Here is a 17,710-nt window from a genome sequence, read left to right on the forward strand (position 1 = left end):
CAGAGATCCCTTCACTACCTCATGGAGTTTATATTCTCTTGGGAGAGAAAGAATGAGTAATGTATGAGTAAATTATACCATGTTTGTCACATAGGTTTTTAGCATGATAATACATCAAGATAATGTGGACCTAGAATGCTAGGAGTAGGGGAAAAGGAGCGAATACAGTTGCAGTATTATTTACTGTTTTTTAATGATTATATTGTGGTTTCTCTGCTGTTGGTTTGGAAATGATAAGTTGTAAATCAGTGGTGGCCATTCATATTGACTTCTTAAGTTTAAATATGTTATCTGAAACCTTGGAGATGAGCCAAAACTTAAGTGGTTTATATCTTTAAATGACATGAGGTATACAATACATGTGAACAATTGCTGATTTATAAAAGATAGAAGTAAAATATTAAAATAGTAATTTTATGTATGGATAGATTATAATCAGTATATGAGAGATTGCTTATCTTTTTAAGTCAGTTGCTGAATTTTTTTTCTAGTTCTTGCTTTTGCTAATTATAACACCCTCCATTAACTGTTCCACAAATTAAGTATTAACTCAGTTCCTTTGTATAGTGTATTTAGCTGCATAAATTCACGGAGAAGCAACATGGTGGAAAAGGCTGCGCCTGGGCTCTGGAGACATACTTGGCTTCACATTCAAACTCGGCAGTTCAGTATCCATATAACCTGGTATAATTTTAGAAACTTTATGCTTGGCCGGGCGTGGTGGCTCATGCCTGTAATCCCAGCACTTTGGGAGGCTGAGGCGGGTGGAGACCAGCTTGGCCAGCATGGTGAAACCCCATCTGTACTAAAAATACAATTAGCTGGGAGTCGTGGCTTGCGCCTGTAATCCCGGTTACTTGGGAGGCTGAGGCAGGAGAATCACTTGAACCCAGGAGATGGGAGGCTCCAGTGAGCTGAGATGGCACCACTGCACCAGCCTGGGCGACAAAGACTCCATCTCAGGAAAAAGAAAAAAAAAAACTTTATGCAGTCACTCAGAACCTTGTTTCCTCATTTGTGAAAGAAGGCTAATATCTGCCTGCTGTGGTTATGTGAGAAATAAAAATCATTTGTCTATACAACCTGGCACAGTGCCTGGCATGTTGTAGAGGTATACTATATAAGAAGCTACTGTTACTATTTTATTTTTATTCTGTAACATTAGCAATTATTAGAAAATTCCAAAAATTCAAAAGTACATTACTATCTCTAGAAAGTCAAATATATTGGCTGGGCGCGATGGCTCACGCCTGTAAACCCAGCACTTTGGGAGGCCAAGGCAGGCAGATCACGAGGTCAAGAGATCGAGACCATCCTGGCCAACTTGGTGAAACCCTGTCTCTACTAAAAATACAAAATTAGCTGGGCGCAGTGGCACGTGCCTCAGCTACCCGGGAGGCTGAGGCAGAAGAATTGCTTGAACCTGGGAGGCAGAGGTTGCAGTGAGTCAAAGGTTACAATGAGCTGAGATCGCGCCACTGCATTCCAGCCTGGCGACAAAGCGAGACTCTGTCTCAAAAAAAAAAAAAAGGAAGACAAATAATACATTTTACATATTAAGGATTTTTTAAACCTGGAGGGATAAAGTCAAAGGCTCGTCCCTGTAACATCCCACTGATTCCTTCCTTTGCACTGTGGTCTCATGACCTAGCCACTGTCTATCAATGATACAGTATTGATTAAAATGGCTTTTAGGTATGTGTCTCTTCAAACGGCTTGTTCTTAGTATATGAAGTTGGATCACTCAGAGTTGAGCTGTGTTGTCACTAGAGCTAGAGTTTTTATCTGGGGGCAATAGTTAGGCTTTGGAGGGAATGGGGGATTTCTGTGGACAGGAGGAGAGTTGAGGGGAAAGGGCTCTTGCTGGGGGGATTTGATTTACTTAGAAAATGGTGTTTTCCGGCCGGGTGTGATAGCTCACGCCTGTAATCCCACCACTTTGGGAGGCCGAGGTAGGTGGATCACGAGGTCAGGAGTTCAAGACCAGCCTGGCCAATACGGTGAAAGCCTGTCTCTACTAAAAATACAAAAATTAGCCAGGCATGGTGGTGGGTGCCTGTAATCCCAGCTACTCAGGAGGCTGAGGCAGGAGAATTCCTTGAACCTGGGAGGTGGAGGTTGCAGTGAGCCGAGATCACGCCACTCCAGCCTGGGTGGTAGAGTGAGAGACTGTTTTTAAAAAAAAAAAGAAAAAGAAAAGAAAATGCTGTTTTCCATTACAGTTGATTGTTTTGCACGTGTTCTTTTTGCCAAATGCAGCTAGGGAGATAATAAGATAGAAAAAGCAACTTAGTTAAAATTCACTTTAATGGATTTTATCTTAGTCCGGACTGAGGTTTAATCATTTGTCTTTAAATAATTAAGAGTGACTGGACAACATGCTTATATATCCTATGGGCCTCATTTTGTATTTGAGGAGACAGGGCCAGTGGGGTTCACTGACTTGCCCAAGAACAGAGTAGGTTTTAGAGTCCAGGTGTTCTGAATCCTGTTTGTGTCCTCTTTTACCATTTAATTAAGCTTGTTATAGATGGCCCATGTGGAAATGGATCAGTGTTGGCATATGTCTTAAGTGCCAGGAGTCCATTATGTCATTGTAACATGGAATCCTTTTGGTTAAATCATGGCACTGTTTTTATTCACACTCTAATCTCTGGTTGATCTCTTCTTAGCTGTGTTTTAATGAGATTTTATTATACTTAAAAATCTTAACATGTATTAGCTATTTAATAAATGATACATACTCTTCTGAATAATTAGTTTTTGTTTTTATTCGAGCAGTTTGAAAAGGAACTGCCACTTGTAAGTATGTGGGGTGTTGGTTTAATTTCAGTTCCCTCATGTCTGTATGTCAGTAGATCTGAGTTAATGTAGGCAGGATTATAGGGCCCTGACTTTGAAGAGGCAAGGGAATCCTTTCATGAGGAGCCTGTGTACATCAAAGTATGAAATTATCTTACTAAAACCTTTGTTTTGTAAATCTCACACTTGTACATAGTGTATTAAAAGTAATGGTTTTATAAATTTTTGTCACAGTCTTTGTCTTGAGACAATTTTACATTGAAATTTGAAATGTGGAATAGATGAGAAGCTGCTGTGACATACCCCACTGGCCCATCAAGCCTGAGGAGTGTCATGGAGCATAATTTAAAAATATTGTCTTGTTTTTGTTGCTCTTGATTTTATGTTGATCCTTGTAGATTGAGAACCTTGTAGCGTGGGTTTTTTATATTTGTATATCCTGTGATTAGATGGTCACATAGATCTGTTGGGAGTTGAGACAGAGTGATAACTTATTGTTCTGGTTCATGCCAACTCAATGGGATCTACTAGTAGGACTTTCAGTTTATCTTTTCTTTCTAAACTCCCAAACCATTTACGTTTGTCATGTGCTTACATATGAGTCAAAACTTTGATTTCTAATTACATTCAGTGTAAATATTAGAGTGCTTATTCAACTCATTTAAATAAAAGTTGATTGCAATTTTATCTCTCATGAGTTTTTTGCCATTCCTTGTGGTTTTTTTTTGTTCTGCCTAAACACAGAGGCTGTAGGACAAAGCAAGAGTAAGACTTCCCAAAATAGATGAATATTTCACTTGCTATGACTATGTTTTGATTCGTTGTATAGAATGTAAACTCTTTCATATATATATCAGAATATAGTTTCAATGTACATGAAAAAACTCAGTATATAAGGAAACTGTGTAGTATTATCTTTTGGATAAAGATGGATTTTTTTATTATCCTCTCCTTTTGGTTTTGAAAGAATAGTACAAAATGTCAGTACAGTTCCTTTCTGCTTAGAACAAGAGGGGAAATTAGTAAATGTGAGAAATTAATCCCAGAGAGATTTTTAAAAAGGTCTTATACAAATATGCTTTCAGTCTATGTATCTATAGATAGATAAATGGGTAAGCAGGGGTAATTAGGTGTATACAACTGATAGATGGTGGTTTAGGCTTCAAATTATAACTGACATTACTTCACTAACATTACTGTAGTGCATTGGGCTTTAATTCTTTTTACTATCTCTGAGGATATCTGATTTGAGACTTGCAGTATTTAAATTGGCTGTCTAATTTTGTAGCAGTCTCCATGGACTGACTTATGTAAGCCTGAGAATTCTGTGGGTGGCCACATGGCTCTTGTTAGGAGTTGGATAAGGCCTGACACCCTTGTATATGATCAGTGCTGACCATAGAGAGTACCTGTAGAGTCTGCATCACTCCAGCATGCTGTCAGTAGGGCAGGAAAAGCGAGAATGATCATAGGGCATTTTGTTCCTTGCACTTTGGTTTTACCTGAGATGTGCAGCTGGCACAGTGGGTGTAGTTTCACTCTCTACTTGTCTCTTAGTTACAGCCATCTATGATAAAGGATGGAAAGCTAAGGTTAGGATTTTATTTCAGGTATTAAGTAGCTGTACTTCTTTTGGCGGCGGTGGGGGAAGCAAGTGAGTTTGATATACATAATACCACAGAACGAAGATTTATAGTTAGGCAGTTGAGACCAACTATTGACGAAAAGGGCTGGGCACGGTGGCTTACACTTGTAATCCCAGCACTTTGGGAGGCAGAGGCAGGTGGATCACAAGGTCAGGAGATCGAGACCATCCTGGCTAACATGGTGAAAATACAAAAATACTAAAAAAATACAAAAAATTAGCCGGGCGTGTTGGCAGGCGCCTGTAGTCCCAGCTACTTGGGAGGCTGAGGCAGGAGAATGGCATGGAGCCGAGATCGTGCCACTGCACTCCAGCCTGGGCGACAGAGTGAGACTCCGTCTCAAAAAAAAAGGAAGAAAAGTTGGTTTGAGAAAGAATAAAGTAAAAAATAGTCAAATTTTAGGGTTTCGATTCTAATATTTGAATGTAACCTGAAATTTTGAATGTATTTGAATGTATTTTGAATGTAACCTAAATTTTGGTAAAACATTTAGCCTGGTAATAAATCCATTTGGTTACATGTCTTGCGACTAGTATAGTATGTTCTTTACCATCATAATTTAATAGTTATAGCATTTGATATAGTTTAAGGTGCTTTAGGTAAAATTGTTAAATATATATTGAAATAATTATATAAAGGACATACTCTGTCATATATGGTTCCATTTTTAGAATCTGTTAGTACGTTTTCCTGTATTCCAAGTTGTTGACTCAGTTATTTTTAATTAGTATTCTGTAAGCCAATTCAGTCATTTCTTAAATGATTATTATTTTTTAAAAAGTTTTATGAGGCACCATTTAAGAAAATGAAAATATCAAGTCTTGGATTTATGAGACAATAAGAAACGTATTTTTATCATGTTATTTATCAGTCTTTTTCTAAATAACTAAGGGATGATTCCTTGATATATATTTTAGGTTTAAAATCCAGAGGTTGTTTTGAAATATTTTCTAATATTAAAGGAGCTTGTTTTGAAATTTGGATGATAGCATAAGTATATTGATTTTTTTTTTTAAATTTGAAGTGAAATGATAATCTTAAAGGTAGAGTAGCCATATATAACTCAGTTTATTAGCAAGGAAATGTCAGTTTAAGATACTGCAATCAAATTAGTTTTAGTTCTGAAGTACAAAAGGAAGCAGACATTTTGGGAACTTCACTTACAGTGCTAGTACCACCTGACGTTACAACACTGGTGTTCCCCTGGATTTGAGTGGTGATGTGTGATATGCTGTGAGGATGTACATGGTAGTTTTGGCCCTTGTAGAGTTCATGTCTTCAAATGGCCTTAGCTCTTAACCATAAACACATAAAAATAGTATAAATTATTACTCTTGAAGTTGAGATTCTTTATTTTGTCCTATATTTTTATTTTACAGTTTCTGACATGAATTTGGAAATTGAGCATCCTTATTCAGTTTATTTATCCTGGAAAACCTTAATAGATGAGATTTTGATGAAGTTTTGATGATTCTCTGTTAACTGTTGACAGGGTGGTAAATACTAAAGTCATGAGGATTAAAATACTGACTAGTTCAGCTCTGTGCTTGGCAGTTTTTCCCCACTCTAAGATCATATTGTATTAGGACCACTAAAACCGAGCAAGAAGGAATCAACTAGGAAAACAGATGGCCTGTTGTTCGTGAAATACTGTATCTTTAAGGACATTGATTATTTTTCATGAAGATTATTGTCACCAAGTATGGAACACTAAATTGGTGTTGCTTTTTGTTTCAGCATCAAAGCGGGACGACTCCTCTCCTACATTCCATATCAGCTGTACACCAAGCAGTCCAGTGTGCAGAAAGGTCTCAGCTTTAATCCTGTATGCAGAGCTGAGGATCCTCTGCCAGGTCCAAGCAATATAGCCAAACAGCTCAACAACAGGGTGTAAGTTTGTCTAGTTGGGGATTACTGCAAAGCTGGGTTTTGTTTTTTTTTTTTTAAGATGGAGTTTTGCTCTTGTTGCCGAGGCTGGAGTGCAATGGTATGATCTCGTCTCATTGCAACCTCTGCCTCCCAGATTCAAGTGATTCTCCTGCCTCAGCCTCCCGAGTAGCTAGGCTTACAGGCGTGTGCCACCACGCCTGGCTAATTTTTGTATTTTTAGTAGAGATGGGGTTTCACCATCTTGGCCAGGCTGGTCTCGAACTCCTGACCTTGTGATCTACCTTCTTTGGCCTCCCAAAGTGCTGAGGTTACAGGCATGAGCCACCACGCCTGGCCACAAAGCTGGTTTTTAGCAGCGAGCATGGCCCCTGCTCTGTTACAGACAGACAGAAGCAGATACGAACCCTGGCCATTCACTTATAATAAACATGTTGAAATATGTGTGTATGAGTGTCTTATCTAAAAATGAATTATTTTTATGATGATAATTTCATAAATGTAAGTAAGTTTTTATAGTCATATTAGTTTCTCATCTTAAACTAGTGGATCTTAATTGTTAATAAGTTTTTTCATGAAAGTAATTATTTCCTCACAAGTAATTTGCTGTATTGCTTTCTCAAAAACTGAACTAACTGCACCAGCTATGTTTTTGTTGTGTTCCATGCGTAGAAAGATAATGAAAATGTTAACATTTCTGGGTTATTTTTGAAAAATTCAAAATTCATAACATTCTAAATACATTAATATGTAAATGGAAGTTTAGTTGGTGACCCTTGGTTATAGAATTCAGAGTGAATCTAGACTTTATTCCATGTGGCTGCTTTTTTTTTTTTTAATATTGATTTACACGTTTAATTGCAACCCTGGATAAACTGGTTTCACAGTTAATTGGTGGGTTGCCTTACCTTGTGTATCAGGTGGTTCATTATGGTTAGCCTTCTCTTTATTTATTAAATTGCTTGCTTTGGGAGTTGGATATATTTTTTTTCGAAAAGACCAAGAGTCTGATTAATCTGAGAGGATCCAGTATCACTGCCTTCTGTAATTTTTGTTGTCATTTGTTAATTTAACTTGTACTCACAAGCATATTCAAATATTTTTCATGTTACCTATAGCTTTTAATTTTTTTAATGTGCTATCAAGGTATATAGCAAATAATACCAGAAAACCTTTTCACAGAATATATAGCTTTAGCTTTCTTTTCTTACCCACATTAATAAAAGTAGAAAATAGATATGTTTTTTCAAAATCTTCTTTGTGACACTTTTAGGAAGAAATTACCTATTAGATTTTACTTCTTAATACATTTATGCCATTGCCTAAGAAATTATCTGTACCCATGATATTTCCAGTACAGCTACTTTGCAAATGTCCATTTGTCTAGGCTGAGAAACTATAGTACAGGAAGAATGTATGTTAACAATGTATTTTCCTGCCAATATATGGCTTTCTATTGCATGTGTTGCTATAATGCATGTAAAGGGTCTGAATGTTTTTGACACAAAACTAGATGTAAGACTTTCTGACGTACATCACTTTTGTTGTTTTCTGGGTTTTTTTGGGGGGGTATGTTCAGTACATTTTGTACATTTCTTTGAAATTCTCATCTGTGACTTCTTGCTCCCTTGCATTCTATTTATCTCAAGAGGCTGACTTTCTCTGCATGTGACAAATTAGGTTTTCTTTTTTTCTTCTTTTAATCATATCTACTTTGTCTTTTTCCCCTTCACTGGCATGATCCTCTGTGAGCATGGCATCTACTCAGAGTTGCCCATCACATTCCATGTGATGTTTAGCCAGAGCCTGAGCTAACCCAGAAATGGGTGATCATCCAGCTTGTGGGACTTTTCTGTGTAGTCAGGCTCTCATTACTAATAAACCAAGTTGGTATTAGGATGAGGGGCTTTAGGTGGAACCTGGTAATACTGTGATAATTTCACCTGTGGCTTACTACTCTGTAGGGTAACCCTTCATCTGGAGCCTGCACTGTAATTCTATTAATGCTATGGACATTTGGACATTTCTAAGTAGAATGAATTACTGCTTTGTAATTCAGATTTTTGTTTTTGTTACTTAGATGATTCTTGTGAATGCATTTCTAAACAAACATCTAGAGGAGCCAGGATGTGACTTTAGCATAACATTTGTCATAGGTTCTGCATTTATAAAGCTGTCATCAGGAAACTTGGTCCAGATTGCCTTGTACCACCCTGGCATCTAAATATGCATTTCTTAGAAATGAAGTGCAATTTCCCTTGTCAGTAAGGCAAGCATCCTTATTTTTCTAGGTGTAAATTTTACTGAATTACCCCCACACATTGACATGGCTTTACTTTTTGTCTATTTGTGCAACAATTAGCCCATTAATAGGTTACTCAATATAGTCAGTTTTTTTCCTACTGAAACCAACTGGTTTCGTATTGGATTTAATATGTCGAATAGTACCTTTCATAAAAACTAAAACTAGGAATAAGAATTCCAGTAAGGTTTTTAAATCCATTTCTATGAAAGTTATTTGTAGTATATTAATTCAGCAGATATTTATTGACCATGTAGTAAATGCCAAGCACTGTGCTTCAGAACTGGATATTTAGAGCTTATAGATTCCAATTAATTTTTTATGGGAAAAATAACTGAAAAGTTTTTTGGGTTTTTCTTCAGCCATGAGAAATATTCTGTTTTATTTCTTCTTTGAGACTATCTGACGTGAAAATAAAAAACAAACAGAAAACACCTAAAGGGCTGTTAATATTGTACAATTTTTCTAGTTATCTTGATACTTTTGCAAAGAATGATCTTTTGTCAAATCAGAATAGAAAGTTTGTGGTTTAATTTTCAGTGTTTTTTTTCCATTGTCAATATTCAATATAAGAATTTTCTGTTTTTAAAGGGGGAAATACCAAACAAAGTGTGTACCACTAAGAAAATGTTGAAATGAAAAAATTGTTTTAACCTAAAAGTCAGACATTATTAACTTATCGCTTCTCGGCCTTTTGGCTAAGATCAAGTGCAGACATTATTAACTTAAAAATTTTTTCCTGCTTTAGAAATCACATTATTAAGAAGATTGAAACAGAAAATGAAGTCAAAGTCAATGGCATGAACAGTTGGAATGAAGAAGATGAAAATAATGATTTTAGTTTTGTGGATCTGGAGCAGACCTCTCCGGGAAGGAAACAGAATGGAATTCCGCATCCCAGAGGCAGCACTGCCATTTTTAATGGACACACTCCTAGCTCTAATGGTGCCTTAAAGACACAGGATTGCTTGGTGCCCATGGTCAACAGTGTTGCCAGCAGGCTTTCTCCAGCCTCTTCCCAGGAGGAGGAGAAGGCTGAGAAGAGCAGCACTGATTTCAAAGACTGCACTTTGCAGCAGTTGCAGCAAAGCACCAGAAGCACAGATGCTTTGCGGAATCCACACAGAACTAATTCTTTCTCATTATCACCTTTGCACAGTAACACTAAAATCAATGGTGCTCACCACTCCACTGTTCAGGGGCCTTCAAGCACAAAAAGCACTTCTGCAGTATCTACTTTTAGCAAGGCAGCACCTTCAGTGCCATCCAAACCTTCAGACTGCAATTTTATTTCAAACTTCTATTCTCATTCAAGACTGCATCACATATCAATGTGGAAGTGTGAATTGACTGAGTTTGTCAATACCCTACAAAGACAAAGTAATGGTATCTTTCCAGGAAGGGAAAAGTTAAAAAAAATGAAAACAGGCAGGTCTGCACTTGTTGTAACTGACACAGGTAGATACTTACTAAAATTGTTTTCTTAAGAAACAGTCATGCTTGATCATTTGCTCTTATGCTGTTATTGGTATTTCTGGTCAATATGAAGTTCTCATAATATAAAAGTCTCTAAGAATGTCAAGTCATGTAAGCGACAGTAAGCATAATATTATAGAAAGCTAATTTATTAAAATACTTTTAAAACAATTAGATATAATTGTGGCTGACTGAAAATTTTCAGAGAATTTAAACAGTAAGATGGTTGGGATTCTGAGCATTCATTCCTCACGTAGACCTTATCAGTTGGTGAAGTTTTGAACTGTGTTAATATAACATCTATCCAGTGCTTAAACTCCTGTAAGAATGAAATTGGTTTGATAAAAGTAATTGTTAATTTCTAGAAGCTTGCATCATAATGATTTTTTAATTAATTTTGACGTAGAGCTGTTATAATTAACAGTGGTAAACTTTCAGTGAGATTATTTCACATCTAAGTACATTGGTTCATTGTATTTTGTTCTTTAATACTTGTCATCAAAAACAAGTGCACACACAATAGCAGACTGTTTTTCTGGGCCAGTCATTATAAATTAGTATCTGGTTTGAAATTTTAGTTCCTTTTACAGATTATAGGATTTTTTTATGGGGAGAGACCTCAGAGATTAATACTGTCCTTTAATTTATAGCTGTGGAAACTGAGGTATAGAGAGAAGCTCATGGTTCTGTCCTAGAAAGTGATAGAGACTCTATGCGGGGTGTTTTCTGTTATGTTTTACTGAGTTTGATGTATTCCTATGTGCTTTTAGTTAAAAAATGCTTTTTGGTATTTATGAAATATTTCAGAATAATATAGATACTAGATTATCCTTACATCATGTCTTGGCCTTGTTACCTGAAGGTTATTTAATTCTGAATGCTTCAGAGAACTATGATTAATTAGTTCTATGAATGGGAATACAATGAGAAATTTTGTTATTGTATGAAAGCATTTGGTAGATACTGGCTTATGCATTCTGTACTACTTGAATGTTTAAAAGCATTATTTTGAGTTGTTTGCATTATGTTTATATGATACTTTGAAAAATACTTTTATACAGCAGAATTGTGATTAAGATTATTTTATGAATCATTTCTTGAGATAATATAGAGGGTAGTAAGGAAGTATCTGGCTTTGGAGTTAGATAGTTTAGCATGAATCTAAATCCTTACTCTGCCACTCTTATGCTGCAGGACTATGGGCAAGTTAGTTCACCTCTCTGAGTCTTAGTTTTCTTTGTGAAGAGAAGTGATAGATAGTCCACGATGTTTGCCTCATGGGGTTGTGAGCTTAAGAATACATGAGCAGGCTGGGCACAGTGGCTCATGCCTGTAATTCCCACACTTTGGGAGGCCGAGGCAGGAGGATTGCTTGAGCCCAGGAGTTCAAGACCAACCTGGGCAACACAGTGAGACCGTGTCTCTACCAAAAAGAAAAAAAAAAATTAGCTGGGCATGGTGGCACGTACCTGCCGTCTCAGCTACTTGGGAGGCTGAGGCGGGAGGATTGTTTGAGCCCTAGAGGTTGAGGTTGCATATCGCACCACTGCACTCCAGACTGGGCAGCAGAGTGAGACCCTATCTCAAAAAAAAAAAAAAAAAGTCGGGGGAGAGCTAGGTACATGCTATCACAGTCACAGTTTGGTAAATGGAGTGGTCCAAAACTGTTAGGGGATATCTGTTTTTGGAAGCCTATTATAAAGACTGACCCTCAGTACTAATATTTTTAAGCCTGAGAAAAACTCCTTTATGAGATCAGAACTTTTTATAAGCCCAGGGTTCTTTTTCCAGGACTTGTGTATCTTAGAGGACCAGACGAAAAGGCTAAGGCTGAGACTGATAATAGAGGAAAGCTCTGCTTGTGCCTGGATTAGGGTTAAAATGACCCTGATGAATCTCTGTGTAGCTCAGGATGATTAGAAGCTTTTGTCCTTAGGTGAGGACACTCACCTTTATCTCCTTAAATGTGGTATATGTCATTCAGCTCTGATCTTTAATAGTATTTAATGGCATAAGGATAAAAATGTACAGATTTACATTTTATAGACTGTTTTTCAAGTACTTAGAACAGCAACATGGTAGTTTAAAGGCTCTGAAATCAGACTGCTTGAGACAGAATCGCAGCTCAACCACTTAATAATAGGCTATGCGACTTAAACTTTTAATCTACAAAATGGAGATGATACGATTACCTACCTCATAGTTGTGAGAATTTAAATAAATACATATAAACCTCTTAACAGCAGTGCCTGACACCTACCAAGCACTGGATAATAGTAGTCACTTTTATTGTTATTTTATCCAGGCGTGTTTGTAGATTGCATGGAATAGTGATCATCAAAAAAAGTTTTACTTAGCTTCATAAATGTATGCCAACACCTTTGTATTTTTATAAAATAATCAGCACAATGAAATAATTTTAAGATGCACTTTTTGACAAACCAATTAGAGACTTAATTAAATTTGGCTTCTCTTGAGGTGATAGAAATAATCTGTACTCAATTCTGGTTTTTTAAAAAGACTCCATTCTGGGTATAAGCATGTTTTAAATATAATTTCTAAAATTAACTAGACCTGATGTTTTAAATAGTAAAAATTAGCTTGGGGTTTGAATGCTGTCTTTTTCCTTCTAGGAGATATGTCAGTATTGAATTCTCCCAGACATCAGAGCTGTATAATGCATGTTGATATGGATTGCTTCTTTGTATCAGTGGGTATACGAAATAGACCAGATCTCAAAGGTCTGTATTCTTGCTTATGTTTTAAGAAAATTGATATATTGTTATAAATATATATTCAAAGAGATTACAAAATCTTTTTTAAAAAAATTCTGATTTTCCTTGGGAAAATCAGTTCTTCCAAATTTTCTATATTCGATTATCAAGGAAGGTATAGGGAAATTAGAGTTTTTATTTCTCCCTATAGAGATCTTCAGGGAAGAATATTCATCTTCAGCGGAAGGATATGTCATCGAAGACTAACGTAGGCAGGATCTGTATTGGGCATTTTCTAAATTTTTATCTGTATTTATTCCTTGTTAATGAATGGAAATTTTATGGTGGCTCTTGTCTTTGAGACTTGGGTCAGTATGCTTTCTGTTGAGCAAATAACTTGATTAACTGTCCTGATGCCCATGAACATCCCAACTTTTTGATTGTAGGATAGTTTTGCATTATTGAATATTGCTAAAATATGTTAAGTCATCTTGACAGTCTTTGTCTTAGTGAAATTGCAGATATTTGTGAAGTAGTCAGTACTTTAAAAAGCATACATTCTGGGTTTTTCAGTGTTTACCTCTCTCTGAAAGAGATAACTTAGTGTTTTCTTCTGAGAATCAATTCTTCCCTTAAATAAGAAATCACTATGGGACAGAAGCTGCTGTGTTAAAACCAGGACTTTATTTTTTGTCATGGGTAGTAGTTCCTCAGCTCTGAAAGGATTTTTTAGAATGTTAAATAGTTGATTTTCATAGAGTAACTTTTTAATGCATTGTTGATTTTATTTTATTTCTTGGTCCTCAAAATAATGCATTAAGTAAATATATATTTATCCATGCTATTGCTTTACAAATTTATAGTAATCTTGTAACTTAACACGCATACAAAAGGAAATGATACAGGAAAGTAAGTTTATACTAAAACAAAAATTGAGGGGCTGTATGCTCGTGTTTGATAATGTGGTAGGTCAGATTGTGATTCCTATGCATATGTATTTAGTTTCTGTTGCTGTAAAATTGAGAGATAAGTACAGATGTTAACTTAGAAATACAAAAAAACATATGTTTAGTTTTTCTTTCCCCACCACTTAAGTCTGAACCTAGACTCTTGAGTTGCCTGTTTTCTACAATACGAAATCAAACAAAAACCATGGAAGGCTGAGTTGACCGCTGCTTTCAGGTTGAATAAATGTATGAAAATGGTCACAAATTGGCTTTTCTGGAGGTGCTAACAAACTTAAATGACATTTACATGGTGATTGATAATCTTTAAAGTATTAGCTTCTTTAAGGATTAATGTCTAAGTAAAGCTAAAGAAAAAGCATGTTTTAAAAATCGTTTGAAAAATTTTTGCTTACATGTTGTTAACATTCCTGTACCATATACAGAAATAATTTAATATTTTCCTCACAGGAAAACCAGTGGCTGTTACAAGTAACAGAGGCACAGGAAGGGCACCTTTACGTCCTGGTGCTAATCCCCAGCTGGAGTGGCAGTATTACCAGAATAAAATCCTGAAAGGCAAAGCAGGTACAAATGAGCTCTCTTTGAAGTCTTAGTGCTCCTGTGGACAGCTTCTGGATTTTGCTATTGGCATGGTTGTTATAGAAATGAGAGCAGAGTTGTAGCAATTAGCTTTTTCATTCAGGGGTTTTAAGGATATCACTGTTAGGTTTTGTTGAATTGGAGGGTGATATTTTCCTGAAGTAGAGAGTGAAGAATGTTTTATGAGATATGATTGATTTGCTTTGTATAAATTTAGACTGGGGATAAAAATCATGGGCAGAATTTAAAGAAGCCTCTGTCTATTGTGAGAGTTAATTACTGGTCATTTGTCATTTGGTTATTGTATCACAGTAAGAATGTTAAAGTTTGTGTTGCTCAAGATTTGTATGAGGAAGTAGAATAACAAATAGTAGAACTTTTAATTTATTGGAATTAAAAGTAAACACCAGTAATCATTCTCCATATGCTTTAGTGAACCTGTTTGTTATGAGAAATAACCTTGTTGCCTCTCTTGACTTTGTAATTTTGGATATTAATAAGCAAAATCGTAAGTTGTACTAGTCATAATACTTATTCAGATTTTCATGTGTCTGTTACTTTTTTCCCTTGAGTAAATTCACTGAGAAATGTTTTCTTAGAAATTAATTTTGTTTTGATAACTGATTAGTTTTCTCATGGTTGTTTTGCAAAGCCAAAGAGAATTTTTTAAATTAGTTTCTCAGAAATATATTACCCAGAAAGTAGTCAGAAGTTAGATATACAGTGAAATGGAAAGCATGCAGTTTAGTTTTATTGCAATTATTTCAGTGCCCTTGTCAGTTATAAAACGTTGGGCTTGTCACAATGACTCCAATGAAATTAAGGCAAAAGGAAAGCCAGCGAACATCTCTGAGGACGTTTTTTGGGATTATAGTCTTTTTGTTGGTTTTGATCATCTGTTTATGTGGTCTTAAGTACGAAATAACATAATTGTAGATACATATTTATGCTTTGTGTGCACATTTATTTCCAAGTTTTATAAAGATTTTCTTGGTCTTTAAATCTTTTCAGAGATTTTTGAGATTCTAGAATTTTGTGTGTCATGAGTAGGTGTGGAGTAGCTGTTACTGAACTTGTTGAGATTTAGTTGTATTATGGTATAGGTAGTTTCTTAAGTATTGGTAGTATGGTTTTTGTGGTAGGTTGGTTTTTCTTTTTGTGTTTTCTATGTGCTATTAAACAGATGAAATCTTAAGTTCTAGAAAATAAGAAATAAATAGCTTAAGGAAGTACACAATACTTGTCATATATTAGGCATTTATGAAATACTAAAGAATGTTGAAAGAAGAAAAACCACCATGTATATACTTGGAGTAGCGTCTTCAGTGCCCAGTCTCTCTGGTGGGTAGTCTTGTTACACACGTCCTTTGATCGGCAGCCTACATTTAAAATTTTGACCTTGACAAGCTCACATTCCTTAGGAGTGGCAGAGAGCTAGTCCTCTTTTGTCTTTTCTTCTGTTACAAACAATCTTACTATAAATGGTTTATTAACACAATACTGTCATTGGTTACTTGTCTTCATCAGTTTAGTCACCTAATTTTTATAACATTTTAATGACCTATAATCACATCCCCTTCACATCTAAATGTGGGTGGTAAACCAGAAGGTAAATATTAGGAGAAATATTTAAATTTCACTTGCCATTGAAAACTGTCAAAAGGAGATTGTCCCATCACTAGAAAAAGATGATATGACAGTTTGTATTTTATACTCTTACTTTAACTTCATGTCATTTACTTTTATATCCTAAGCCTTTTCATGCATTAGGAGCTCACCAGAATATTTGCTACATATAAAATGAATAGATTATCCTTTATTATAAAATTTGATTACAACTAAGCTTGTGCTCAGAACTTTTTTCAGTGCTTTTGTTCCTCTTTGCTTGTTATTCCCTGATCTTTCTTTCTCTGGGTCATTATCAGACATGGCACCAAATATAAAAATATTGAGGATCGGTTTAGGAATTAGAATCTTTGGCTTCTGTGCACTAGCTTTGAAAAAAAAAAGATCAGTTCTAATGTTTGGCTTATATGTCTAGACAAAGTATTAGGACAAATAGCATCCTTAGTCCTTTTTGAAACTTTAGTTTCTTAGTTATCATATCCAAAGACTCTTTAGCCCAGTGCAACCAGGGTATCTCATCCATCCATGACTTCTTTTGGAGGCTGCTTCCTGAGCAGTACTCAGTAGTCACACTTCTCATTGATGATCTCATTGTTTGGAACAATTTATGCTCCAAATTTCATGGTTGGGGCCTTTTACCCCTTCCCGGATTTCCAGGATACAGATGTTTTCTATCCCATCGAAAGCTTCAGTTTTCATTCTAAAGAACAACAGTTTTAAAAACCGTATTAGTCATAGATTTATTCTCAGCGATTTCTTTTTCACAGACTTGGGTCCTGGCCTCTGATTTCTCCAACCGTTCCTCCACATTCTCCATGTGCCCGTCTAGTTTGTCAAGTTTTGATGAGCAGTTCTCTACTTTGCCCTCCAGTGAGGACAGTGTGTCCCTGCATTTCCCTGAATCTCACATGAAGCAACTCACTCCGCTCGTGGAGGGACCCACGCACTCTGCTGCACTGTGGAACAGGTCAGCCAGCCCAATGGAGAGGAACACGATGGTGCTGCCTCTCAGGCCAGGGCATTGGGGGCGCATGGACCACAGAGACTGTTCTCTCCTCAAGAATAAGTTTTCTGTTATTTTCAAGACAGTATCTTAGATAACTAGCCCTTCAGATACCAAAGTCAGGTAATTCTCCAACTTGTAAGGCATAACTCGTGGTTACACCTTGGAAAGACGGTTGTGGCTGTTCAAGATTCAGCACTCCTTTTTTGGGGGTCTAGTAGCACCCTCTGTTGAAGTGTGATACTGACAGTCCTGAAATTCTTACAGTTTTTCAGCTTAGATGAAGGGACTATTAAAATTTATATTTAGGCTTTTAAAACCCTCCAGAAACACTGGGTAATCTGCTTGGGATTCTGTCTTTAATTTGTAATAGTATAGCTAGCATATGTTATTCATATGTCAGAAACTATAGCTCACATTACACACACTGCTGTTTTGAAGCAAGTAGGATTTGACCCCACTGAGATGCCGATCAGTTTGATTTGCATTTATGCTGTGTATGTGTGGTTGCTGAAATCCAGAAATGCTTGTATGGGTTGCATAGTTAGATGAAAGATGCTGATGATTACTGGTCAAACCAGGAAGAGTTGTTTAAGCCCATGAAGCCAGAGACTTTGCCAGTTTTCCTGGTGGTGCATTAACGTGGCTGACTTTTCACAGAACAGTAAGTCTGAAATAAACAGAAGAGAAATGCTGGGTTTGTTAGT

General features: G+C 36.2%; 1 protein-coding gene across 7 annotated transcripts in view; it reads left to right on the top strand.

Annotated features, from left to right (window-relative positions):
* Positions 1-17,710, top strand: part of REV1 (REV1 DNA directed polymerase) — a 93,561-nt gene that overhangs the window by 43,821 nt on the left and 32,030 nt on the right. For 4 of the 7 annotated variants that reach the window (XM_063617615.1, XM_055242358.2, XM_055242359.2 and 1 more), the window contains exon 1: positions 16,796-16,967. Coding sequence is in view for 3 of the 7 variants with exons in the window: in XM_055242354.2 (XP_055098329.1) it covers positions 6,186-6,338; positions 9,386-10,095; positions 12,747-12,854; positions 14,243-14,359 (1,088 nt within the window). In the remaining 4 variants the exon portion in view is untranslated. Of the gene's footprint in view, positions 1-6,185; positions 6,339-9,385; positions 10,096-12,746; positions 12,855-14,242; positions 14,360-16,795; positions 16,968-17,710 lie in introns of those variants that run through there. The other 3 variants (XM_055242354.2, XM_055242355.2, XM_055242356.2) reach the window with 1 other exon arrangement.

The sequence above is a fragment of the Symphalangus syndactylus genome, chromosome 14, assembly GCF_028878055.3.
Source record: "Symphalangus syndactylus isolate Jambi chromosome 14, NHGRI_mSymSyn1-v2.1_pri, whole genome shotgun sequence".
Lineage (NCBI taxonomy): Eukaryota > Metazoa > Chordata > Mammalia > Primates > Hylobatidae > Symphalangus > Symphalangus syndactylus.